At 40.1% G+C, this 25,985-nt stretch overlaps 1 protein-coding gene across 2 annotated transcripts in view; it reads left to right on the top strand.

Moving 5' to 3' along the window:
- Positions 1-25,985, top strand: part of LOC101172295 (formin) — a 47,242-nt gene that overhangs the window by 16,140 nt on the left and 5,117 nt on the right. For both annotated transcript variants that reach the window (XM_023951602.2, XM_023951603.2), the window contains 12 exons: positions 954-1,015; positions 2,285-3,000; positions 4,315-4,456; positions 11,849-11,936; positions 14,267-14,328; positions 14,450-14,538; positions 15,266-15,395; positions 15,481-15,627; positions 15,729-15,788; positions 15,876-15,996; positions 20,494-20,586; positions 23,775-23,826. In XM_023951602.2, the coding sequence (XP_023807370.1) occupies positions 954-1,015; positions 2,285-3,000; positions 4,315-4,456; positions 11,849-11,936; positions 14,267-14,328; positions 14,450-14,538; positions 15,266-15,395; positions 15,481-15,627; positions 15,729-15,788; positions 15,876-15,996; positions 20,494-20,586; positions 23,775-23,826 (1,762 nt within the window). The remainder of the gene's footprint in view (positions 1-953; positions 1,016-2,284; positions 3,001-4,314; positions 4,457-11,848; positions 11,937-14,266; positions 14,329-14,449; positions 14,539-15,265; positions 15,396-15,480; positions 15,628-15,728; positions 15,789-15,875; positions 15,997-20,493; positions 20,587-23,774; positions 23,827-25,985) is intronic.

Below are 25,985 nucleotides of genomic sequence, written 5' to 3'. Positions count from 1 at the left end.
CCTACTAATATCAAAACTCATCATTTTTTATAATAAAGGGGTTCAATTTTTGTTAAGTTTTTTTTTTATTAAATTTGATGCAAGCATGTCTATGTCTTATAATACAATTAATATGATGCAAACTTAAAGAGGATTATAATAATTACTACAAAATCAATAGTATTACAAAAATATAAAATGTGTTTAAAATAGAGCAGACAGAAGCTTAGCTATTTAAAGTATGCCCCTAAAAAAGAAAAAATAGATAAGGGAGAAAGGGAAAGAAAATACTACAAATAACCATATAAATAATAATATTAATAATAAATAATATAAATTCTATATTACTATGATAAGAAATAACAGATTTCGGTTTGTTTTCAGTTTTTAAGCCAAATTATGTTAAATATTAAATAGAATTAAAATATGAATTTGAAATTTAAAAAAGTAAATATGTAGTTAGGCTACATATGATAGGCTACATGATACCCAGCTCTACTCCTAATTAATGTTAGGCATGTTTTTTCCTTCATCTCTTATTTGAGTTGTTTTATTTTCTTCCAAATTGTATTTGTTAAATAGTTTAATTTATTTATTTGCTGAAGATGTTTGGCATCTTTGCAGAGCAAAGTTAGCTTTCACTTTTGAGATTTTCTTGTGAAATCCGATCAGTTTTTCATAATTTACACTGACAGATTTTAAATTTGTGTCTAGCACCATCTGTGTTTCACCTTTTTAGTGTATTTTCGAACCGACTAGTTTAAACTCTTATCAAACACAGATCCTCCCTTTAAACAAACACAAGGAAGTTCTTTATTGTTTGTTTATTGCCTTTATGGTTACACATTACATTTTACTTTCAGTTAAAGAATAGCAAATAGAGACTCCCTGATTGGTATGAAGAAATGAATAATACAAAAAAAGGGGTGGAGCCTATTTTCTGATGCAAGTGTTTTTTTTTTATTTGCTTTCAGAGCATCAGGCTGCACTCTTACAGCTGAAGAGAGAGTGCAAGGAGAACGTGGAGAAGATGCGCGTAAGTTTACTTAAGTGGAAGTCAACCCTACAGCATTTGCATTAAAAAAAATGAAAGAGGAAAATTCCTATACAATAACTGGGACTATTCGAAATGTTTAGAATTCAGTTAAACACGAAATGTGCTCTTAACCCTTGTGCTATCCTAGGCACTTTAACATTGGGAGTTGGGTCATCTAGACCCACTAGACAGTGCGCTGAACCTTTTTTTTTCAATGATTTGTGAACCTCACTGGTGTCCATGGATTACATGAAATCTTTCCACCTTTATCCACCTTTGTCATGGTAGGGAGTTGACGTCAATGCAAGGGTGGGGTCATCTAAGATAGCACAAGGGTTAAAAATATACAAATGTTTTTCTGTAAAGGGATGGCCACCAGAGGGCGCCATGTGAGCATAAAATCTTGACGTTCAGAAGTTATGCTACAAGCAAGGGCTTTTTTTAGGTCAAAACTTTAGAGATGATTTCAAATGAGATTAATAAATGCCAATTTTTTAAAACAATAATAAAAGGGTTAAAAAAGGGGTTAAAACAATATTTTGTATTTACCTTTTTTAAATTAAATCTAACAGCAGCTAAATTTAATGGACAATGTTACTCAATTCCCTGTTTAATAGTTTTATTAAATAAGTAAAGTATTTTGCCTCCAATGACAGCTCTTCTTCAATCTCACTTAAAGGGTTGTGTTTCTGAATTGATCGATAGCAAAACTGGGAAGCTACATTTTACAGATGTTGTCCACTCATCCAATTCAAACAGGAAGCTAAATGACCTTCGGAAAAACAGAAAGAAAGATCTTTCTGGAAACAAACTCTGGCTGTATTGAATACATTTGTATTACTGGTTAACTACCTTATGAGCCTTTGCCTCCAAAAGTCTTACCTGATTATTGGTTTCCCAGCCAGTCTGTTGGACAGGTTTATTATAGTAGGAACCTTATAGGCAGTCTCCGTTTATCAGCCACAGTCTGGCCATAAGAAAGCTTTCAGATACATTTTTTTGTCCTGCTGGACTGTTTTTGGTTGTTTTTTTCTAGTTTACAAGGTAAAATTTAAACTGAGTCGACCTTAGCGTTTAAAAAAAATTACTGATGACTGAAGATTAACATTTGTGTTATGAAGAGCTCCTCTTATGAAATGCTTTCAGAAGAGTAATTATCTACCATAACACAAGTTTGTTCCAATGATAACATTTACAGTATCATTTCGCAATGCTTATGTCTGTATTTTGTGTTTTTGTTTTGATGTCTGGAATTTTTGCTGCTTACAGTCGGAATTTGAGCTCAAAATTTTCCAAGTGCGAGGAGAGCACGCCGTCTCCGTGTCGCAACTGGAGGAAGTCATTGCTAAGCTGCGGAGAGACAAGTCGTGCAGCACATGCAGAGAAAAGGGCGATGTCTGTGATGTAGCCGTGTCCACCGCAGATGACCTGACTCCTAAGACCTACCGCACTGTGGCTGCACAGACGGACAGGGAGACCTTCATTAGGAGTCCAGAGGGGGATGGGGGCCGGACGGCTCAAAGCCCCAATCAGAATCTGCCAAAGAAGCTCAACTTAGACTCCATCGGACTAAACCTCAAAGCTGAACCAACCCCGGGCCTTTCTGGAGCAACACCACCCCCACCCCCGCCAGGGATACCCCCGCCTCCCCCTCCTCCCCCCTTGCCAGGCCAAACTGTTGCACCACCACCACCACCTCCTCCACCACCTCCCCCTCCTCCTCCTGGTCTACCTGGCAGTGGACCACCTCCACCTCCTCCTCCTCCTCCCCCACCACCAGGCATTGGGCCCCCACCTCCTCCTCCACCTCCAGGTGGCGGGCCGCCACCTCCTCCCCCACCTCCAGGCATGGGGCCCCCTCCTCCACCCCCAATGGGGGCATTCGGGGAGAAAGGGGACAAGGCTCCAAGGAAGCCTGCCATAGAGCCGGCATGTCCCATGAAGCCTCTGTACTGGACCCGGATCCAAATACAGGAGGACAAAAAGTACGTATCCGTCCAGTTTCCTTTGATTTGCAACAAGGTCAAAGTGAAGAAAAATAATGCACAAGGTTTTATTGAATCAAGATAAATATCGTTTTTTTATATAAATATGAATCATCCTAAGCAACATATGTACATATAGATGTATTGGAGAGATTTCATCTGAAAAAATCTGTCGTAATTATTTAGAATGGTTGATGTTTTATTGCTTTTAATTTCAACTTTTTTAGAGAACCAAACCACTGACTGCAGGTAATGATGTGGATCGGGCCTAAAGAGCCCAGTCTCTCGGCTTTAGGCTGATTAAAGGGTCTGAACAGTGAAAGGTCTCACAGATATTGTCTGTGCACCACACCAACTTTGTTTTTAACATCTTCTTGTGGCTTTTTTTTATAATGAAGTACATATATAGAAAGAATTTCTTCGTTCATATTGTTGTGAATCAGGAGCAGATGAAAAAATGCTGTTCGAAAAAGAGCTTATTTGTGAAGTAGAAAACACACTAGGTGGGCCTCAAGCTCCAAAGCATATAAACAATTACGAGAGCAAACCAACAAGTCCACCAAACTCTTTATATCACCTCAAATCACTAAATCCATTGAATTCTTCATTCACTGTATTGCTTTGGAACAACTCCGCCAAGCCTGACATAAGATTGAGTGTTGCTTCTTTACTGTTGATTTTTCTTGTCTAAAATCTTGGATAAACCTCTCAAAGTTTCTTCAGCCTCTCTTTCTCATTCCAGATGAGCCTTCATGACTTGATAAAAGAAACTGTAGCATCATCAGTTCCAAACCTTTGTTTAGAATTAGTTTATTTGATTTGAAACCTGTTGATGGGGTAGTTAATGTCCATTTGATGGAGAGGCTTTGGAAAAGGAAAACACAGCCATCTGGGAGGAAGAAGACATGTTTGAAACAGCAACGTGATGAACATCCTCCTGACTTTAGCCACCTCCCGTTCTTGTTTCTGCCTCTGTTTGTTTTTTCCACGTTACTCAGCAACTTCAGAGACACAGCTTTTAGCCTCCCTCGTTTCTTGCCCTTGCGGGAAATGGACTCATAATGCCAAATGTCTGAACCTTTTTGTTATTTTTATCACCTCACTCATAAACAGTCCTTTTGAAAGTGGAGATTGCAACAACTCTTGCCAGGTTTTTTGTTGGATTACCAAACGGAAAATTGAAAATTTTAAATAAACACCAATTAAGATTAAAAAAAACCTCACTTTGTCTAACTTTACTGTTTTGCTTTCTCTTTTAAACTCTGTGGTAAAAATGTTTGCACCCCATAACTTCAGTTTTCCCTTTTTTTGCAGCAACAACACACTGTGGGGTTCTCTGAAAGAGCCTGACATCGTCAACACCAATGAATTTGAGGATCTTTTTTCTAAAGTCACACAACAGCCGAAGAAGAAACCCCTCTCTGAAACCTATGAGAAGAAAGCAAAAACTAAAAAGGTAAACATTTTTGAATGTTTTTAGATTATTTTACAGAAAAAGGTCAAACCTTTTTGTATAAATAAACTTCTGAATTTCCATCGAGGTTTCTGCTGTCGTCGGCTTGCATTGGATTTCCAAGTTTTCTTCCTCCTAGTGTGTCTGTACATTTTTTTCCTCCATTTGCAGCAAACCTGTCCTACAAGAGAAGCACAGGATTGTATTATAAACAGTTTGTGTAAGATTTTGAGCAAGTTGAGCAAAAGCAGCTAATGTGTGATTACGACCCGATTGATCCTCTGTTCCCTGTCACCCATCGGAGCCTTACTTGTTGATGGTCCTGTCAGATGTTGCGGCGCTGCACTTCTGCTGCAGCCAGCGCTGCGTCAGCACCTGGCTGCCTCGTGGTCTTCATCGAGGCGTCCAAGCGCTTGAAAAAGGGGCCACTGCCCCAGACTCTCCCCCCCAAATCCATAGATCCCTTATTCTGATCAATTTGTGAAGGCTCCAGTCTGCTCCAGAGGGCAATGCTTGTCTGTGTGTGTGTGGGTGTGTGTCTGTGTGTATGGGTGTGTGTGTGTGTGTGCTTTTTTGTCCTTGGTCTCCATCCCAACATCTCTCCATTTAGTCTGGTCACTAACAATGTCCAACATTTGATCCAACGCAGACGACTGTCTCCCGTCTTAGATTACCTGCAAGTGGATGAGCTTAAACCATTTTCAATGATGTTATTGAGCTAAAACAATTTGGCTTTAAAAAAAAAAGTTTTTTTGCCTAAACATTACCCAGAGATGTTATCTGTTTTTATTTATTTATTATTATTTGTTTTCAGTGTGGTTCTTTTGTACGACGGAGTTTTAGGGCCACGATGAGAAAAAAATTCTGGAGGATAATTTGTTTTTGTTCCTCACTTACAGGAAAATAATTGAAACGTCGAGATTAAAGTCGAAATAAAGTTTCAAGAAAAAGTCAAAATATCGAGACTAAAGTCGAAATAGATTTAACCTGCAACAGTAAAGTTGTCTGTTTATAGGAGCCTTGCTTTAAGATGAAAGATGTGGAGCATTTTGTAAAGCTTTATTTCCGAATTGGTTTAAAAAATAAATAAATTCTGAACCTTTTGGCATCTCAAAATTAAATTATTGTCAGTGTAGCCGGCTTTCCAGGGTTCGGTGTCAGTTAAATGGAGTTTCATATGTAAAATAAGGAGCTCAGAGACACGTTTGGGTGTACAGGAGCGCAACTTTATTTTCCTTTTCATTCACATACCCAGAAGTCCATTCATCTCATTATGCCATGAACCTGTCATGCGCAGATCACCAATGTGTAACTAATGTAAATAAATAAATTCATTTATGTAATTGAGCAGCGTTGCTCAGAAGACAAAATTTATCATTAAAAGACAGCGGTGTTTGAACAGGACGCTGATAGACTGATTGGTATATCTTTTCTGTCAGGTAGCTGAAGTGTGTCATAGAAGACTCTGTAGTGTTATAGCTGAAGAGGAGGACTGTTTTACTTTGCAGCCGTACAAAAGTTCATATCTTGCCATGGTGAGAGGCCCAGTCAAGCATCAGCATATTTTAGAACCTCAACCGCAATCATTATAGGGCCTGGACAAACGGTATAAGTTGTTTTGGTTTACTTAACATTGTAAGTTGAAGTCCTACCTGGTTATTTTCACAGGTGTCGTGCGGGAAGTGTTGGCTTTTCATAAAACTGATGTGATCTAAAATCTAACAATATACAAAAAGCTCAGTTTTATTTTAGCCCTATAATAAATACAATACAAATACAAAGCTAACCAGTTGCTGTGCCAGGAAACTTCTGGAGCCAGGGTCATTAGGTCCACCAAAAAGTGGTCTGAATGCTTTAACATGGAGAGTTTGAACGTATCTGTGAACCCAGTTTTGTGGGAACTAGTTGGGGAATGCCCGTTCTTGTTCCAATATGACGAAACACTGGTGTGCAAAGCAGTCTGCACAATCTTGAAAGAACACCTTTGGAATGAGTTTGAGCAAAGGCGTGTGAGGAACAGTCAAATATTCTCATCAACCTGAGCTGTTACAGCTTCAACATTTGTGCCATTATAGTATTAATTCCAGTTGACTATACACCAATATACATCTAAAGGCAAGTGAGTGAAGACTTGTGGCACTATAGTGTGTGCATAGCTATCTATTTTCTAGTTTGTGGAACATGCAGTTATTAGTTTCCCAAATATAGTCGGCATAAATAAGCAGTAATCCTTTCAATCATAATGTGCCCTGTGTCATTTCCAGGAATTGTTTGAGTATTTGCTCCGGTTTGCTCACCATGTGTTTATTTTGCTCTGTTTTACCTCGGAGAGTCTGACTAGACAGTATTGTGTCCCTTCGTGTAAACACCGATACCCGCCGCCTCATAGACACACTATCTGTCTCTTGTCTGTGCACACCCACGTTTAGTTTTTTTTTGTTGCTGTTGTTGCTGCTGGATTGGTGTTTGTGAGGAGGAGAGGTTGCTTTAGTCACCACCACCACATGTGTGTGTGTTTCTTTGTTGCAGTTTGTCCACGTATGCAGCAACTTGACCGTGTTTACAGCACGTTTGTGTGTTTATGCTTTGACAGCACATCCATACAGCTCATTATGCACTTGCTCAGAAAGTGTTGCCAGATCATGCTAACGCCACAGCCTGTGGGAGAAGTGGGGGTTCAAATGGCAAAGAGGAGATGAGTGTGTGGGAATGGAATGTATGTGTGCATTATGCATATGAGCCACTTCCCTGCTTTTCCGACAACTGCACACGCCAAAAGTAAAAACTCGGGGATGCAGCCGATGCAAGGTTGTGTGAGTAAGTTAATCTGTATCATGTGTGCCATAAGAACAAAACAAAAAAAAAATCAAAGCTCTTGTTTATTCTGGAGCCTTTTGCTCTGCGCTGATTAGCATATCAAAGCCATGGAGATGACATGGAAGAGAGCTCCTCCATAAGAACAGACCGGACCGGACTGGACTGGACCAGGGGTATAATTGCATGCACGTGTCTTCGTTCCACTGGTTAGAGGAGGCAATGAGGACGAGGCACCTATAGAAATGAAGGGAGGGGGGGTGCTTCCTTGAAGGATGAGGAGGGAGGTTGAGATGGATAAAGATGAAGTCGTTTTTTTGAGCCAAGCGTGTTATTGAGGTCATTTGGGTGCAAATATGCACTTCAGTAAACACAATTTCCTACACATGCATAAATCAAAGCAGTTTCGAGTTTGCTTGTCACAATCCCATGAAATAAACAGTAGTTTTATGCACTGTATGATTTATGAGCAATCACTGTGCGTTTATTAAAGAAATATCTGAAGTGGCGGCTATTACGTAGGAAAGTGGCCTCTAGGTTAACACTGGCGGGTGTGAGGGGAGTGGGCATGGATGCAGAGTCTTGATCCAATCCCTGCTGGAAGGTCTGCTTGGAAAGATTTTCAGACAGTTGGGGAGGAGCAGGCTGGCTGCTCGGCCACTGTAAACTATCTGCTCTGAATCTGCATCCCTCATCAATTGACACCAGCCACCTGCTTCAGCTCAGACCTTACTTTAAGTCTCCCCTGCCATAGTTTGGCTTATTTCCTTTCCTTGCTGTCATTTTTACTCCTTCCCAGTCTTTTGTTATTTCATGTTCTCTCTGTACTTTGATGGCTTGCCTTCAGTTCTCTTTTATCCCACAGGAGGGAGCCATTAGCTGTTGATGCCTACCTGTCTCAGCATCAGCATCGCTCTGCTCCATGCTTGTTTGCGTGTCTGAGACCAAGCATCCAACACCAGTTGTCCTTTCTCATTAACTTAACGGCCCCAGCTAATTGGCAAAATTCTGCAGCAACAGTTGAGCGGGAAGAGCGCCTTGGCTTCCTTTAGTGTGGCCCGTCCAAAGCAGTTAATTAAGTGTTGGGAAAGCCTGGTGCTCAAGCCGTCTCAAGTCTCCAAAGTGGGAGATCCCAGTGATCCGGGTAATGGAGCTGGAAGCAGCATGGCACCCCTGTAATGCAATACTCACTTCTAAGACTTCTGTTCTCCTGCTTCTAGCGGACAGACCAGTAGCCAGCAATGCCATAGGAGCTAATGAAGAAGCCTGACACATTAACTTTTAGAGCAGGGCTTTACCTTGCCAAAACTTTCTCTGGCTTTACGGCTAATTCAGTCATAAGTAATTGTGACCATGTGTAGGCACAAATAAAAATCCTGTGAATTTATAGTTTGTTATAAAAACCCTGCTTCTCTTCTCCATGCTCTTCTAGACTGTCCTTTCATGGGGCCACTCTTGCCTTTGTATTTTTTTTTCCCTGCGACATGATATTTTTTGATGATATTCTCACACGTGTTCTTGTGCAAACTGAAGGAGACGTGTGTTTTTACACAGCTTTGTTCCCTCCCCGAACAAAGGGGTTTTAGGTGCGCGCTTCATATTTCCAGAGTTCTTAACAATTGGCACTGATAAAGTCTGGTCATTACGGTCAGTCCAAATGATTGGCAGGCCGCTGAGGCTTCAGGCGCCCTGTGTGACTCATCACGTTTCATCAACCTCCAAAAATAAAAGTGTATATTTCAATAAAATTATAATAGCAAAACTAATCCCTTGAGTCTATGTTATGTCAGCGTGAATTGAAAAATCTTAACTTTGCTGAAATCTTCGTGTCTTTTTTTAAAACTCAAAACTCAAGTATGACGGATTGCTTTTTAAATTACAAGTTGAGAAGGAAAAGAAGTAAATGAAGGAAGGCTAATTTTTAAAAAAAGTGCTTTGGTGAAAAAGTAGCCATTACCCATTCTTTACTGATAACATCTTTGATAACACTAACTGCTTAATCACAACTCCTCTTATGGGTGGATATAGGCTGTCTGCGGGCAAAAAAATTGACGAATCTTTACAAGGGTAAGCAGGTGAGCCCTCGTTGATTGGTTGGTTGGTTGATTGATTGATTGATTGATTGATTGATTGATTGATTGATTGATTGATTGATTTCAAGCATTGTAGTAAAAGTAATAAAGAATGTACACAGATTTATCAAACTCATTACAGAAATGATGAAATGCATAGATTAAAAAACAGAAAAGAAAAAAAAAGACACTTAAATCACATTTGCTTAATTAAATACAGTGATCATTAACTAAAGTCATGTAGAGCTTGGTTTATTGCTTAAAAAGGAGTGGGAAGAAGCGAGTTTATATAATCCCACTTTTACTGAGTTCATTCCTTTTATAGTTTTACAAGTTACAAAATGCAGTGCCTATTAATGACTATCTTCAAAAAACATTTATTCATTATTTTAGTAAACAGTAACGGTAACCGTTATGTAATAATCATTGATTATTATTAGAACACATGATCGCAATAAACCAATAATTATTGCTACACTCATGAAATATCAACGTCGATGACTGGTTTGTAAACCGCTTTAACAAAAATGTTCTTGCACATCATTTTCTTTACTTATGGAACACATGAAGCCCAGTTTATACTAAACAGCGATCATCCATCGCATCAATCGTTTCCACAGTCGCGCAGTCCAGTTCATAGGCTGGTTTTGCTTGCGACTGTCCACGATAACTGCGATGAACTTCTGAGTGGCATTTGTACTTTTCAAGCAATGTGATTTGTTTCCAGCGTTTATTTTTAATATGAAGGACATCTTGATCATGGTGTACCTGTGAACACAAAGGCACAACATGAAGCATAGAAGGAAACGGTGTTCGTCCACCAAACAGAAGTAGGCAATACAAAAGCAAAAAATAAAAAAGATCAAAATAAAAACACAGAGGCGAATTGCATTCTCTAGTGCTGCACGATATGAGATACAGTATATCTTTCCATTAACGTTCTCTATTTTCTATATAGTTTCCGCTCTTTCTGTGTCTGTATGTGAAGTTTGGTATTTCCTAACACATTTTCATCATTGGCAGTGTAAAGACCTTTTTTAGAACCAAGTTTGCTCCGTCATTGCATACTCTAATTGTTTGGAAAAAATTCAGTCAAAATGATGCAATTTACATGCGATTGGGGCGTAAAATTCAAGTCGGGATGATGTCATCAGCAGGTGTTGCATTTCCCAGGGATTCCGCTCCATTGGCCTAGCGACAAATGCAACCCAAGTGATTGAAGTATAAACCGGGCCTGGGGCTATGTAAGGATGAAGTAGATGAGTTGAAGGCACATCGCATACATATTTCATTTTTTTCCATCTCCACTAAATCCTGTGCACTTGTGCTGGGAAGGAGCCCAGTGCTGTTTAAGAGATAAGCGCACAGACCTTATAGTTAGAATTTAGGATATTAGACAATCAGAGCCTAGTTTGTGTGGGCGCTTACACATCACCTGCAACACCCCATGTGTTCAGTATTCGGTGCATTCAGTAAGGAGCCGTACATCACAAGTGCGGGCATTACTCTCTCCAAACGAGCTGTAAAACAGCTTCAGTACATCCAGAATGCTGCTGCTCGAGTCCTGACCAGAACCAGGAAGTATGATCACATTAGTCCTGTGCTCAGGTCTCTGCACTGGCTCCCTGTACCTGAAAGAATAAACTTCAAAGCAGCTCTGCTTGTGTACAAGTCTCTCCATGGCCGAGCACCAAAGTACATCTCTGACATGTTAGTGCCATATGAACCATCTCGTACTCTGAGGACTTCAGGGGCCGGCCTCCTGTTGATTCCCAGAGTCAGAACTAAACAAGGGGAATCAGCGTTTCAATATTCTGCAGCTAAAATCTGGAACAGCCTCCCTGAAGTCGTAAGACAGGCCTCTTCTGTGCTCATGTTCAAATCTAGACTTAAAACATTTCTGTTTAGCCGTGTATATGACTGAAAGGTCCTATCTGCACTTTTCTTTCCTTTCCTTCCTTTATTTTTAAATCAGTTTTCAAATTTTTTTTTTCTTTTCTTTTAAAGTAAATTTTATGTTGATTATTTCTATGATGTATTGTGATTTTAATGCATTTTTCTGTTTTGTGAAGCACCTTGAATTACTTTGTGTATGAATTGTGCTATACAAATAAACTTGCCTTGCCTTGCCTTACTTCATGATCCATTTACCACGCGCTTGACAATCCTAGGTTTTATTTTTATGACGTCCCTTAAGGTGGCCACAAGGGCACTCCCAAACACACCTCTACGGGTCAAACCCCCCATTTTGATGCATGTGACTAAGGCTAAAAGAAGTCATTCCAATCCAAACCACTTTAATCTGACCTAAATTGTTCTGCGCAATGAATGCATGCCATCCAGACCCAAATATAGTCTTATCCTGTTATATTTTTAAACTAATACCTCATTCATATCTAGTAAAATGGTGCCGGCTTTTCGCAATATATTGTAAAATGTCTCAAGTTTGACACTTCACCTAATATTTGTTGATCTGTGTTAACATCTATGTTTTATTTTTATATTTTAGATTGTCAAGCTGCTTGATGGAAAGCGTTCGCAGACTGTGGGCATCCTGATATCGAGTCTGCACCTGGAGATGAAGGACATACGGCAAGGTGAACCACACTGTCCGATTCTGTCAACCATCTTTTTTAAAAAAAGAGCATGTGCTTCTTTTATTTCTTTTAAGGAAAAAGGCTGATTTAGGTTCACAGCTGACAGGTAAATTTACTCTCCCATCAAACAATAAGCAGAGGATGACGTCTGATAAAATACAGATGGAGTTGTTTTTAGCCATGTGATGGCAAACTGCTAAAGAGGATAAATTCCTACCGCTTGACGGCAAATAATTTGTAACTCGAGACACTTTTTGGATGAACTTGGGGCTTGAGTGGAACTTTTGGGTCATTTCTCTTGTGAGGACAGGGGGAATGAAAATACCTCGATTTCTCAAACAAGTAATGGCAACAAAGATAGGAAAGCAATCTTGCAGGTTTTCTGTTAAAGTCAGATGGGCTTTTTCTTTAATTCTAGGGTTGCAGAAGGATTGCTTGCCTGTGAAAAATACAGATGTGTGTATGGCTATATGGGTGTGTAAACGCATAGAATGTGTGTTGGGAACATCATAGATGGGCCAGGAATTAGTCCTGTCCTGGGACTGTGGAGGAGAACGCCTGCCGCCTGTTAGTCTGAGCATGCGGCCAGCAGATCTGTTTATTATAGTCAGTGACGGTTTCCACAAGCCTAATGGGACTGACACCCCACTAATGATCTGAGCATGAACAAAACCACCTTCCACAGTTAGCAGACATTGCGCTACCACATAAAACGGGTGCAAACACAAGCCGAAAGAGCACTTATACACCCATGCAACCATCTTGTTTAGATTTTTTTTTCCTCGGTTTCCCTGCAACGCCTCTGTCTCTGTTCAAGTGTCACTTTGTGGTGGAGGTAGTGGTTTGGTTAAAAAGGTCTACTCCCACACAGCATGAGGCTGCTTCCTTGCACCTTAACAGGAGGTGTATGTGAAATGGACAATTTGAATTTCACACTAAAGGACTGCACCCTAAAAAGCCCTTCTAAAGGTCAGCTTGCTTCCCCTCTTTTGCCAAATTAAAACGACATGGTACATGTAATGTAATTACAGCTGTGAGGGTGGGGAGGGGAGGTGGCATTCTGGTTAGGAGCAGCCATCATAGCTACTGGGGGGGACCTCAAGGGCCACCATGGTTCAAGGGCAAGTGGAGACTCCCCACACACACACACATCACCTCACTGCACGCACTCACACAAATAGAGGAGGGAAAAGTGGAAAGAGAGGGTGTGAGGCCGTTGGCAGGCAAGCTTTGATCTGTCGGTGTGGAGAGATATCCGGCTCCCCTCGGATCACAGTGCTCTTGTGCACACTGGGGCAGGCTCCCCTTTGGTGTGTGATTGACGGCTGCATGGCTGAGGGACTGAATAATCCACTCTAATAAGATGTAGGAAATGGACCTCCAGCGTTTTCTCGGACCCAGACTCAGGAACAACATTGACAGTTTTCCTGCTGCAGAGCAGCTGTGGAGCTTAAAGCAAAGTTACCTCCAAGTTTGGCTGGGATTGAAAAGTTGACATTAAAATGGACCAGGACACTTTTTTTTTTAGTCCAATTGACTGGAAGCATATTCCTGTGTCATTGGATGTCCACAGTTTAATTCCTTGCTGCACTTTTTTTCACCTCCCTTTAAAATTCTTGAGGTGCGTCCAAGACATTCTTTGTCACACTGACTGATTTAAGAGGGAAAAAAAAAAGTTTGGTCCTCCAAAAGTGAACAGCAGCCAGACAACCGTCAGCTGATCCAGGAGCAGTGGAGCCATCTTGACGGCCTCCCACTCGATCACACAGCAATAAACCTGAGACTGCTCTCAGACACTGAACAGGAATACCTTTTTTTCCATCGTGTCCAAATCTATTGTACCTTCCATGCGCACTTGCATTTGTTAGGTAAAGCAATGTTCTGAACCCCCGTGAGTTCACTTCCTATTGCACCTCCCTCCGTAATCATAATGATTGTGGTGGTTCATTCCTTCTCTCATCTCTACTGAGGACCTTTATTCTTTCTGTGAATGAGAAAGGAGGAAAGAATTGCCAATTCTGGTACGGTGTTTGTGGCTTTTGCCCCCCCAGTGCAACTGCACTTCCACGTCCACCACATTAAAAATACTTAAAGTGTCAAACATTTAAACAAGGTTTCTCAGATGTGATAAAATCTACAAGAACTGGTCTTTTTTTTATTGAATATGTATTTTTTTATGTTTTTGTTAAACATTTAACAGATTTACAAGCTGTCATCTGTGTATTTCTTTATTTGAGGCCCGTTTACTGTAGATACTATAAGGATGTCATTCTTGGGCCAAGATTTTACCCGTTTATGAGAGCGACTGTGTTTTATGCTGTCTTTACCAGCTGTTCTCAATGTGGACAACTCTGTGGTGGATTTGGAGACCATTGAGGCTTTATATGAAAATGTAAGTAGCTGCGTGATTCATAAAATAAAGAAAAAAAGCCTGTTATAAGGGAAGTCCATGTTGCCTCACTCAAACAGTTCCTTTTATTTCTAAAGTGAAATTCTGTTTTCTGTCTTTGCAGAGAGCCACTAGTGAGGAGATGGAAAGGATTTTGAGCCATTTTCAGACATCTAAAGAAGATGAAGCCAAACTGCTGGACAAACCAGAACAGTAAGATCATTTCTGGCAGATTATTATGCAAACTTTTTCTACAAAAAAAAATATTTAAAAGCATTGTTCTGCAACATTTTTGTGCATACAAATACTTTTTATTTATTTAGTGTTGGATTAAAGCAATTGTTAGCTTATTTATAGAGGTCTTGTCTGTATTGCACCCAAAAGTGACATTTTGATAGTTTTTGTGATCTCTTTGCCTACGGACGCATTAATGGATGTTGCTGCGGGGCCTCGATAGTGCAGGTCACTTATCGAGGCTTGGACCCAGCGGTGCCGCTTAGCCTGGCCTTCCTATTTCCATGTTTGACCAGAGCTGTCACTAGAGCTGCCTGAGTCATCTTTACTCAGTGTCTGCCTCCATCAGCAGGGGCTAATCACGCAGGATGTTACCGCTCCACTCCCCTCCGACACGGCACTGTTTACACAAGTCGTCCCGCATCAGGCCAGAGCTACCTTTGATCAGTCTCCGTGCGCCGCTCGCTGCTTTCCCTCCACCCGACCCCATGGACTTTTCAAACCTAGCCGAGCAGCACTGCTCATGACTATCAGCTGCCTGCCTCTCTGTGTAAAGCAACATTGACTCAGGCAGCCTCCGTGGGGAAGCTCGGCCTGCCAAAGCCCTGAAATAGTTCTTCCTGTTAGACGTTTTGTTTAATTCTGTCATAACACATCACACCCCATTCCTCCTCCGTCCAACCCTCCTCCACTTTTTGTTTTCCAGGTTTCTCTATGAGCTCTCCCAGATTCCTAACTTTGCTGGCCGGGCCCATTGTATCATCTTCCAGTCGGTATTTCTTGACACTATCTCCTCTTTACATCGCAAGGTGGAGATTATCTCTAGTGTCTGCAAAGTAAGGTCATCAACAAACACGGCTTCAAAATCATCATAACCATGTTTTTAACCCAAAAATCTTTGTGCGTGGGTTTCTTTGGCAGGACCTACTGGAGTGTAACGCCTTACAGGATGTAATGGGTCTTGTTCTGGCCTTTGGGAACTACATGAATGGAGGTAACCGGACCAGAGGTCAGGCTGATGGCTTTGGACTTGAGATCCTCCCTAAGCTAAAAGATGTCAAGAGCAGGGTAAATATTTCCCAAAAGCTTACCAAAGTACCAAAATGGTGAAATAAATATTAACTTTAGGCTTTAACTGTTATCTTGTTTGTCTATTAAACTTTCCTCAGGACAATCACATCAACCTGGTGGATTACGTGGTTCTATACTACCTACGTAATTTTGACAAGGTCAATCAAATCGATGAAATCAGAAAGCTAATTTTTTCTTTTGTTCAGGCACATTTATGAGCTGTTTTCTTGTTTGCTTTTTTATAGCATGCTGGTACAGAAAAGAGTGTGTTCCCTCTGCCTGAGCCTCAAAACTTCTTTCAAGCTGCTCAGGTCAAGTTTGATGACCTCGCCAAAGACGTCCGAAAACTGAAGAGAGATCTAACTGGTAGGACTTGACCTTTGTTGCATCCATCAAGACTCAGATATGTCACTCCATTGGTTTTTTACTGCTGTGGACATATTTATTTCAGTTTTAATCAGTCAGGGTGATGGTAAACATAACCATCCTTCACCAGATCAGTTCGAAAACGTAAATGTACTTACCGTGGACTTTAGCCGAACCCCTTCTGACAGATTTCGTCATGTGGGCCTCTGATCTCCTGCAGCAACTTTTGAGGTCCCAAAAATGTTACCTTGACTGCTTTGTCATCACAAAAGTAGATAAATACTTTTTTTATGTATAGCTGTATTAAAATTTTTGGGATAAATAAAAAATATATATTCTGGTGGTTGGTGCCTAGCCACACAGTGGTCTCGCCTGGCAGCCACTTAGTCTTGGCGAGGTCCATTCAGGGTTAAAGGCGATGCACCCCACTCCCTGGGTGTCTGTGGTTATTTAAATCAAGCAATAATACGGCATATGAAAGCAATTAGATATGCTCCACATTGCTGTTAAAAGGCTCTTTTCTCTGACCCGAGGGAAAAATACAAAGAGCCTGCTAAGGAGCCCAGACCCACCTCAAGCTGTCACTCATTTATTAGGAAAAATGGAAGACTTGAAGACAATAAATGTAACATAAGGGCCCTCGTATTTGATCTCTGCTGCAGCGCAGTCTGGCACAGTAGTCCTCGGGGGTATTAGCGTCAGAAGGCTAGCGCAGGTCTGGGTGTTAGGGGAGCTCCACCTATGACTCCGACCATTTTTATCCTCTCCATCCGCCAGAAATAAATATTTATGCCTGGCTATTATAAACCAGCCTAAAGAATGCAACTGTTCTTAATTATAAAGCTAACACAGATCACCTCCACCCGCTACATGAACGCTGTCTGACACTGAGAAGCTAACACTAAATCACATTTTGGTTTACACGCACTGTTTGACTTTGGCAAGCTGAGCGGCCTGCCCCTCACCTGATCCTGAGGTGGCGACTGCAGTGATCGGCGGTGTCTTCCCCCCACAGACTAGGGTCAAAGGTCAGGAGACTTATTACTGATAGTAAGAAACACATCTCTGTCTGTGCAATCCTGTCCTTCATTCAGCAGAAAAGAGCGTTTCCCTGTGTGCATCACAGCATTCAGGTCTCCAAACGGACTTTGAGCAGAAAATTTGATTCACTGTCTGTAGTGATGCTCCTGGATGTGCCGTCGTCTGCCTCGCTGCCCCCATCTTCACTGGGGACTGACGAAACACGATCCTCTTTTGATGAGGCTTCCTGTTTGGGGAGAGGGTGATGACCTCTTTCTGGGCTCCACTCAAGGGAGAGGGATGAGTGAGAGGCCACGAGGACCTACTGTAGGTTTCTACATTCAGACAAATAGCTAAGTTTATACCAAAGTCTATACAACAGACCTTTTTTAAGTTCCCCAGTAGCCGACACTTTTTAGCCGTTCAGACTGGTGATTACTTTCAAAGATTCCTTTAACTGCCACGTAATTGGACCTGACATGTAGGCAGGGATGCAACTGAATGAAATAGTATCAAATAAAAAGGAACAGTCAGAGCTCATTTGCTGCTCAGGGGAGTTTAGTGTTTCACAGAAGGCTTGGCCGGGGTTATGCATTCATCACTATGGCAAATCAGACAGTGTCCTGATTTTAAATGGCCTTTAATGTCAGGTTCAGTCAGGCCCCTTAGCCTGAGGTCTGTTTTACGACAGAGGCTCCACTCAAAGCAGCCGTGTGAAGCCAGCACCCAGGTTCTGTCACTTCCACCACCGAATGCAAGGAAAAAACGTTTTATTTTTTATTTTTTAAAGACTTTACAGGATTGATCGCCCAAGCAAAGGTCGCGTCTTAATCTCAACTGGACATCTCTAAATATTTAGAGGACTGTACTGAAAAATGCCATTAATTTGAGCTGAAAGTCACCATGAAACAGCACATTTTATATGTGTATGAATAAATGTGTTCTCTCGTCTAAACAATAAAAAATAAAATAAAAACTATGAGACAAGCTCTCCTCATTTTCATTTACGCAGACAAAAATGAGGGAGGAGAGCTTCGGTTAGGTTGTAGATTTCCCAGCTGAGACAACTCTTTGGCTGGCCTTGCTGACAGGATTTTTTTGATCACTCAGTAAGAGAAGCTAAAGGTCTTTATATTATTAGGAATAATTGAAATTATTTCAGATAAAATAAAAACACCTATCACCATGCTTCATTGTTAAGAAGAAAATAAAACTCAAATTAAGGCCCCTGATGACTGAAGGATTCTGTCTAGCCTGATGGCATCACTTGTGTTACTTGGAGAAGAAACTTCCCTTTGAATACACAGGTTTCCAAAAAATAAAAAGTTATTGTCACTTTCAGACAATGTCTCAAAGTCGAGCTTTGAGTTTGATTCTTTGCAGCTGCTTTGTTTTTGTGGGCTTCCTCTTTGCGGCCTTTGCTGTCTGGACCACATTTGGAAGCTCGCCGCCTTTAAATTGTAGACTTGCTGTTTTGAACACGTTTTTTTAATGGGTCCTTTCGAGTTGGGGGATTTCTGGTAATGATTTTTTCCATCTCCAAACAGAATATTATGGGTAACATTTGTAGTTTTTTATTTATTTATTTTTTAAGTAATCTTTGGCTAAAGAGATCACCTTAAAATGCAAGTCTCTCTACAGCTGTAAGTAGTCTGTTGATGGTTGCGTGTTGTGCCTCCTCTCAATTTTATCAAGACATCTCATAAATAAAGGCTGTAATGACCAGATTTCCAGCATTGCAGGTGTAACGGCAACACATGCAAACACAAGAGAGCCAAACTCCCCCCAGAAAGCGGTGGCGGCGGAGCAAAGTGAGACCGCAGCCAGACCTGTTAATGCTCTTGTTCTTTTGCAGAAGTATTTAGCTATGCAGTCATAAGCAAGTGGAGGTATTTATAGCAGCCATTAATGACTTACAGGTTGGTGGATTGTGCCAGAGTTCTTTCAGCAGGCGCCTGTGTGTATAGTAAGCCGGGCTAACAGTTGAGAGGAAATGGGAAGAGGTTCGGCTGGAACTCACTCAGTCACGTCTGTTTCCTCTAAGTTTGTGTGAGTTGGATCATTTGGCACGACATTGAAAAACTATCCGCAAACCGCATACACATCTGCCTCACTCAGACGCCCATAGAGTAGAGGATGAAACACAGTGCCGGCCAGCGCTGTTGTCTAAACTTAATTTTAATTTGAAATGTGCAAACTGCTGGGATTTTCCATGGGGACATACAAGTGTCATAAATTAAGTTGATGAATTTCATTCTAAAACTTTTTTCTTATTAGTACATTTTAAATATTTGATTTTCTGGGTTAACCTATATTTTTGTTTTTTAATTAGTTTTTGAACTTCTGCATCAAACTTTTACTTCCCATATTTTCCAGGGCTGTCATTTAAAAGAAATCTTCCAGCTTTGAAACATAAATCATTACTGTGATGACAAACCAGTTGTAGATATAAATAAATAAAATAAACATGTGTTTATTGCATGGATGTAATCTTCCTTTCATAAACTTTAAAGTGACTTTTCCTTAGACACTGTAAAAATATTGTCGTTTTTATGCTTGTTTTAACTAAATGAATTGTAAAGCTACATGTCAGTAATAGTTCCATTATAGGATTCTTTATGCACACCTGCAGTAGAAATGTAAATGTGGATAGGAATAAGTAGATAGAATAAGTAAATGCAGTCGTGAGACCGCAAACCTCATCAAGGAAGAATAAAAACTTTCCTGGAATTTCCAAAATCAGGAAACAAACAAACTGAATCAACAACATACTAGATCTTCAGCAAAAATAACCAGATGTGATGGCTGTGCATGAGGAAGAAATTGAGCGTGTTGCTCTGCTGTGAAGTTGTTACGTCAGGACGGCATGTTTCCTTTTCAAAGAAGAAAAGCTCAAATTTTCTTTCCATTGAGTAAATTTGCAGCTATGTTTATTGTATCGATTAAATTAAGACAGATATTTCTGCGTGCAGAGGGGCAGAAAGGCACGATGGAGGGGGAAAAAAACAATCCAGGTGGGAAAACTTTTAGAAGAACTTACTAAAGCAAATTGAAACTGTAAAATTTCTCATTTTGGATTACAGTTTTGTCAAAGAGGAATCTCTCGGCCTTCGCAAGTGATTATTTTTGAAAGTCCAAAATACCAGAGAGAACTTGAAAAACCTTTTTTCAAGGATTGTAAAATCATAAAGTTGCTCCCTTTGAAATTATTTAAAATGCAGGGATTATTCAAAAGTGTTAATATTTTTGGTTATAGGCTAATATTAAAATATACTGTTTAGCTTTACTAAAACCATCTTTAATGAGTTTTGTTTTAATAATCCTAAATAATGGACCTAGTTTGACATTTTTTCTCATTTTCTGTTTAAAAAATTTAATTAAATATGGTAATAGTTAAGTATCTATTATGTTAGTGTTCCATCTTTTTTAGCTTTGTTATTGTTGGTCTCATTTTAATATATTCCTCCCACTTGCAAGCTTGTGAGAAGAATGTTGAAGATGTGTGCTCCAAGTCACCAGAGGACCACCTGCAGCCTTTCAAGGAGAAGATGGAAGCATTCATGTCTGCTGGTACGTCAAAAGTCTTCTGTTTATTTGCACAAATAATAGAAATTACACTTTTTTTTTTAAACTTTTTTTTTGTTAAATTGCCATAAAAGCTATAAAATGATAATCATGTCCTCATTTATAACACTGCATTAATTGGCTTGTTTTGATTTGAAAAAACTATAAAGAACTGGAAAAAAGTAAGCTCGTTTTCCATAGAAAGGAGTCATGAATGTTTGCCTTCAGTCCTGTTCATAAGCGGGCTTGTCTCATGTGACACCGTTAAGGCAAATCTCAGCCTCTTCAAAGATGAAATATGGGTTTGTCCAGAGGGTTTATGGCTGAAGAGATTGTCATGAAACCACAAGTAGACAGCAGGAAAGGCCCCATTTTCACCCAAACACACAGCATGAGACTTTCAAAGCCAGGGACTTACAATAATGTTTTTTTTGCTATGTCAGACAGTGGGCTGCCTGCTGGAGAATCTGTCTCGGCGTGTTTTTGTTCTTGCTGAGAAGAGGGCGTCTCGGCGTGTGTTCGGAGAGCATGAGGACAGGGGTCTTACAGGCCTGTAGAAGGGATCACATTGCCTCTAACATGGCTCTCATGTACTCTCAGCTTCCATAAAGCTGGCAGGACATCTTTGGCTGCGGCCTTGTAAAGCCTGGCTGGCCTCAGTGGATCACTCCTGGGACCACCAGGACAGGAGTAGCAAACACTGACATTTTGTAACTGTGTCCCCAATCTATCTTAAAACTCTTTCTGTTCTCTCTTTTTTTTTTTTTTTTTTTTTTTGCAAACTCAAATCTTTGAAACTAATTCCTGGGATTATTATTAATTTGATGTTATTGGATCAAAGTAAAACCTCAAGAAGTGGATTTTTTAGGTTTTTCAGGCTGAACTGAATATAGTGAGCTCTTAGCAAAAATGTAATAATTAAAGTCTTAAACAAACTCTAAAAATAAAACAGAAAAAATAGGTATTACCAAGCCAGATCAGGAAGTAAACACGTATAAAATGTAAAATTTCACAGGGATGTCTCTTTGTCTCTAAATATTCTAAGTATCTAAATAGATACTAAATTTCTAGATATTATACTATTTTAAATTCATTTATGCCAGCACTGTGACATGACTATTTGTGACTTAATATTCGATGACAACAGTTTTATTGCAAAAAAAGGAGATTTTGAAATTTTTCCCTGTAAATTCAGATCAGTTGTAAATAATGCAGCTGCAGAAACAAAATTTGCGATTTCTTAAAACCTTTTAAAAAGTTTAGCAGCTATCAGCTTTAAGAAAAACAGAATGTGCAACTTAAATGTTTCATTTCTAGCGAAATATTTCTAAAAGATTTTAATTGTCAGCAAACTTCCCGTAAGCTTTTATTTTAAGGAGGAGTGGATTTGGAAAAAAAAGCAAAGCGGCGGCGGCGGCTCTCGGATCAAAGAGCAGCTGAGGCTATTAAACTATGACTCATCTCTGAATTAGTGAGTTTTTTTCAGTCAGGTAAATGCCCCAGCACTTTATGTACACAGACACGTGTGGCACACATGATTTCTTTTTTTTAATGGAAGAAGAGTGCGGAGGATTTTATTTTATGGAAAATCTTTTCTGGGCAGGTAATGAAGGAAGTTTGGAAATGTTGACACCTTTTTTAGTTCTTAGTATCATCTCTCCCAGATCTAAATTCAGCAATTCTGCTCCTGTTTTCCATTCATTAATCCACCTCTAAGATTAATTTATATGTACAGCTATTAACCTGTTTTAAATGCATCAAAGCACAATTCTGTTGTTTTTCCCCCAAAAATGTGTGGGAAAAATCTCCTCAATCTTCATGTATGTCCTCCTGGAACTCTTGGAAACATCTGGTGATACTGGCATATTCTTTTGAGTCTAATATGTGCTGTGACTAATTATAATTTTTTTTTTACAAGTCTTGCTTTTAATCCCATTTTGCATCTCACCTCTCTGGTTCTTCATGGAAAAATGTGTGTATCAACACATCCTTGCACTTTCTTTGTTGTCGGTGAGTCAGAAAAAGCACCCAAACTTCCACTTATGGAGATGACTGGGAATTACCTAAACAGAGTAGAATGTGCAGATAATAACTGACCAAAGAAGGTTGTTTTTTGATGAGTCCTTTGAGGAACATCTGTGTTTAAAAAGAGTTGAATAAGGATGTTTTATGGAAATCTTCAGCATCCCTTCTCCACTGCTCTTCATCTCTTTATCTGGCTGCTGGTTAAAGCAGCAGTTTGGAGAAGAGTGTCAGAGTTTTAAAACCCTAATTTATTGTTCTTCTCAGCATGCAGGTCTCATAACTTTCTAGTTAGCAACTAGTGGTTTCATGTTTACACATGGAGTGGAGGAAGAGAAACTTCACACATTCGCTCTCTTTCTGCGAGCCTCTCGGCGGCTGTGCCACCTCTGCACAGTCGCAACATAAGGGGTACCTCAGGCGCCAGCCTGACCCCCACTGAGACTAACACCATTGGTCACGGCCGCTCTCCTCTTCCCCCCCCTCCTCTCTCTGTCTTTTTTTTTTGAGACATCCCCCTCTCCCTCCCTCCTTCTCCTTCATTAGGTTTGCCCAAAATACATGTAAAAAGGAGGAAAAGTAAAAAGGGGGTTGTTGATTGCAAGCTTTAGCTCACCTTCTCCCAAAAGACCCCCAAACCTGCCTTTGAACAATTTCTTTTGGAGCCTTCCCCTCTTAAATCTTCAAGTAGGAAAGGTCCCCCCATCATTGTAAAAGGATGAATCTGGAAAAATGCAATAAATCTGAGATCACAGGCACTCTCTGGCCCTAGATAAATTCTTGCACCTCGGCCTGGCCCGCCGCACACATCTGCCTTGCATTTAAACACTTTTACATAGCAGGAGTCCACTGAGCCTCCAGTTCCCAAGCTTCTCTGCTTCTGCAGCCTCAGCCCAGCCATGTGTGTCACACGCCAAGAAAGCCACAAACTCTGGTGTCACTCGCACTAACAGGCACTTGTCAGTGACATCCTTAACACATGCTTTACACATCAACTCTTATTATGTTGTTGCTGGATTTGCAATTAGAAATGCTTTACACATCAACTCTTATTATGTTGTTGCTGGATTTGCAATTAGAAATGTTTGTTTTTAATCTGCGATCATAAAGCTGGTTCAAAACGCCTTATTACTGATGGCTTGTTTTTTTTTTCTTCACTTTTGGGGTTGCAGCTCAAAATGAGCACTCTGCCGAAGAAGACCGACTCAACGCAGCTGAGAAGAGGTAAGAAGAAAGCTGGAGAAGTGTGAATTGGAAACGTGACAGAACTCTACTGCGTCACTGAGCATGCTTCACAGATAACATGGCTGATAACACTAATGCACTCTGTTTGTGTAACAGTAGCTGATAACGTTTTAGGAAAGATTAGGAAGCTTTCTTGCTATTTATTTAAAGAAATACAAATAAGTAATGTCAGCTTTCCAGGTAGGAGATGAATTAAACTCTACAAGTAGGTCGTTGAAAAATGTCTGTGTCAACCTTTCGTTTTTTTTTCCCTTTGTGTTTTGTTTTAATTCATCAAAAAGACAAATGTCTGGTCTCGTTCGCAGCAGAAACAGCAGCGGTCCTCCACGTAGACATGTAAACCTGGACGCCCCGAACCTCCTCCCAGGCAGTTCCTATCTCCCTTATCTGCCATGTTTTGTGCAAAAGACTCCCAGGAGTTTTCTGAGAAGAAACTTGATTTATAGGCGTGAGACACACTGGCAGCCTCTGAGCTCGCCGTCTGAGCGAAATCATATCTGGAACATTTCATATTGGAAAAAGATGGTGGAGCAGACAAACAAAGTAAATAGATTGTTTTTGCCTTGTTTGGACAGGGAGCGGGGTTGTTTGCTTTATATCGCAACACTCCAACTTCTAAAATAAATCACGCGAGCGCATAAAGAAGAGGGTGAAAGACACCGGACACAAGAAAATGAAACCTATAAACAATTATGAAGCTGATTGCTTTGGACAGCATCATAAGTCAGCGAATGGCTCTGAGCCGCTCTGCTTCATGTTACTGTTTCCAAGCCAAAAGAATGACTGAGAGAAAGTTGCTCCCCTCCTTTGTTGAATCCCTCCTTCACTGGGTCGTAATATTTCTAGTGGCTGAAATGTGCGTCTGCGCACCTCCCTGTGTCTGAGTGACACCACTGTAATGAAGGTGTTGAACTCATGGGTGAATATTGATCAAAAGGCCCCTGCAGCCGACAGCCCCCTTCAAAGTTAATGAAGTATTCCTTTAATTTCATCTAAAGGGGGGTTGGCTGGCCGACTGGCACTAGGTAGAGCTGAGAACGGGGAGGGAGAATAGTCTATTGCGGGCTCCCACAGAGCCACCTCATAAAAGTGACACGCTGTTGATGAATTTGGGCGTCAGCGGGCTCTCCAGGCTTTGGGTGGGCTCTACATCTGTGCTGGATCAGGGGTCCTCGGACAAACGGTAGCGGTGGCAAGAATAATGCAAGATGATAAAGGCAACACAATTGTGAAGGACGCCCCCACCACCATTAGCACAGGTTGTTAATCACATGAGCTGTATGTGTAGTTTGTGATTTAATCTGTGATTTAACTTTATGACAAATACCCCCAAACTAAACCAGCATGTTATTAACAAGCTATAAAACAAAGGCTAAATCTTAGTTTGAAAAAAATCAAAATTTACCATTTCAACCACTTAGATTTTATGTTTTTAAATCTTTTAATACTGTATGATATTTCTATTTATTATTGTATACAAATAACACAGAAGAAATGCTTTGAGATTGACTTAAAAGGTTTTATTAGATGTCATTTTCTTCTACTCTTTTAGAACTTCTATAAGAACCAGTGTTTCTGAATAATGAATGAATAAAATATAATACATGTAAAGTAAATAAATGTTAAATATTAGGATCGTTTCACTTCCACAGTAAATAATGAGCAAAAGTTAACTCAAGCTAACAAAACAAAAAAAGAATGTGTTAACGAAATTGTATTTATTTTTAGGGTTAAATTAAAGCTTTAGCCACTTTGTTTTCTCTTTTTATCGATTGCAAATATTAAGAGTTGCAATATATGTGTCATTTTCAACTTTAGGAGCTCAGGAACACAAAATACTAACTGACTTGCAAATGAAAATGTTTGCAGTGAAGATAATCTGTTCATGTAAAAAATAAAGCATGTTAATTTGAAAACATGTCACCTTTTCAGGGTCTAAGCTCATTTACGATGCTCTGGGATCATATGGAAACCTTGATTCTGGTCTGAGGATTTACATTTTTTTAGTGACTGATGGATGCACTAATGAGTAGAATTTATACACATGACAACTATGAATTTACACAAATGGCGATTAATTATTTCAAAATATAATAACCTTTCTTTTCGATAGCTCAATTTTTACTAAAAGATGACGA

The sequence above is a fragment of the Oryzias latipes genome, chromosome 22 (assembly GCF_053564925.1).
Source record: "Oryzias latipes strain Hd-rR chromosome 22, Olatipes_Hd-rR_3.1".
Classification (NCBI taxonomy): Eukaryota; Metazoa; Chordata; class Actinopteri; order Beloniformes; family Adrianichthyidae; genus Oryzias; species Oryzias latipes.
The sequence above is the reverse complement of the archived record's forward strand: the minus strand, read 5'-3'. Positions and strand labels throughout refer to the sequence as shown.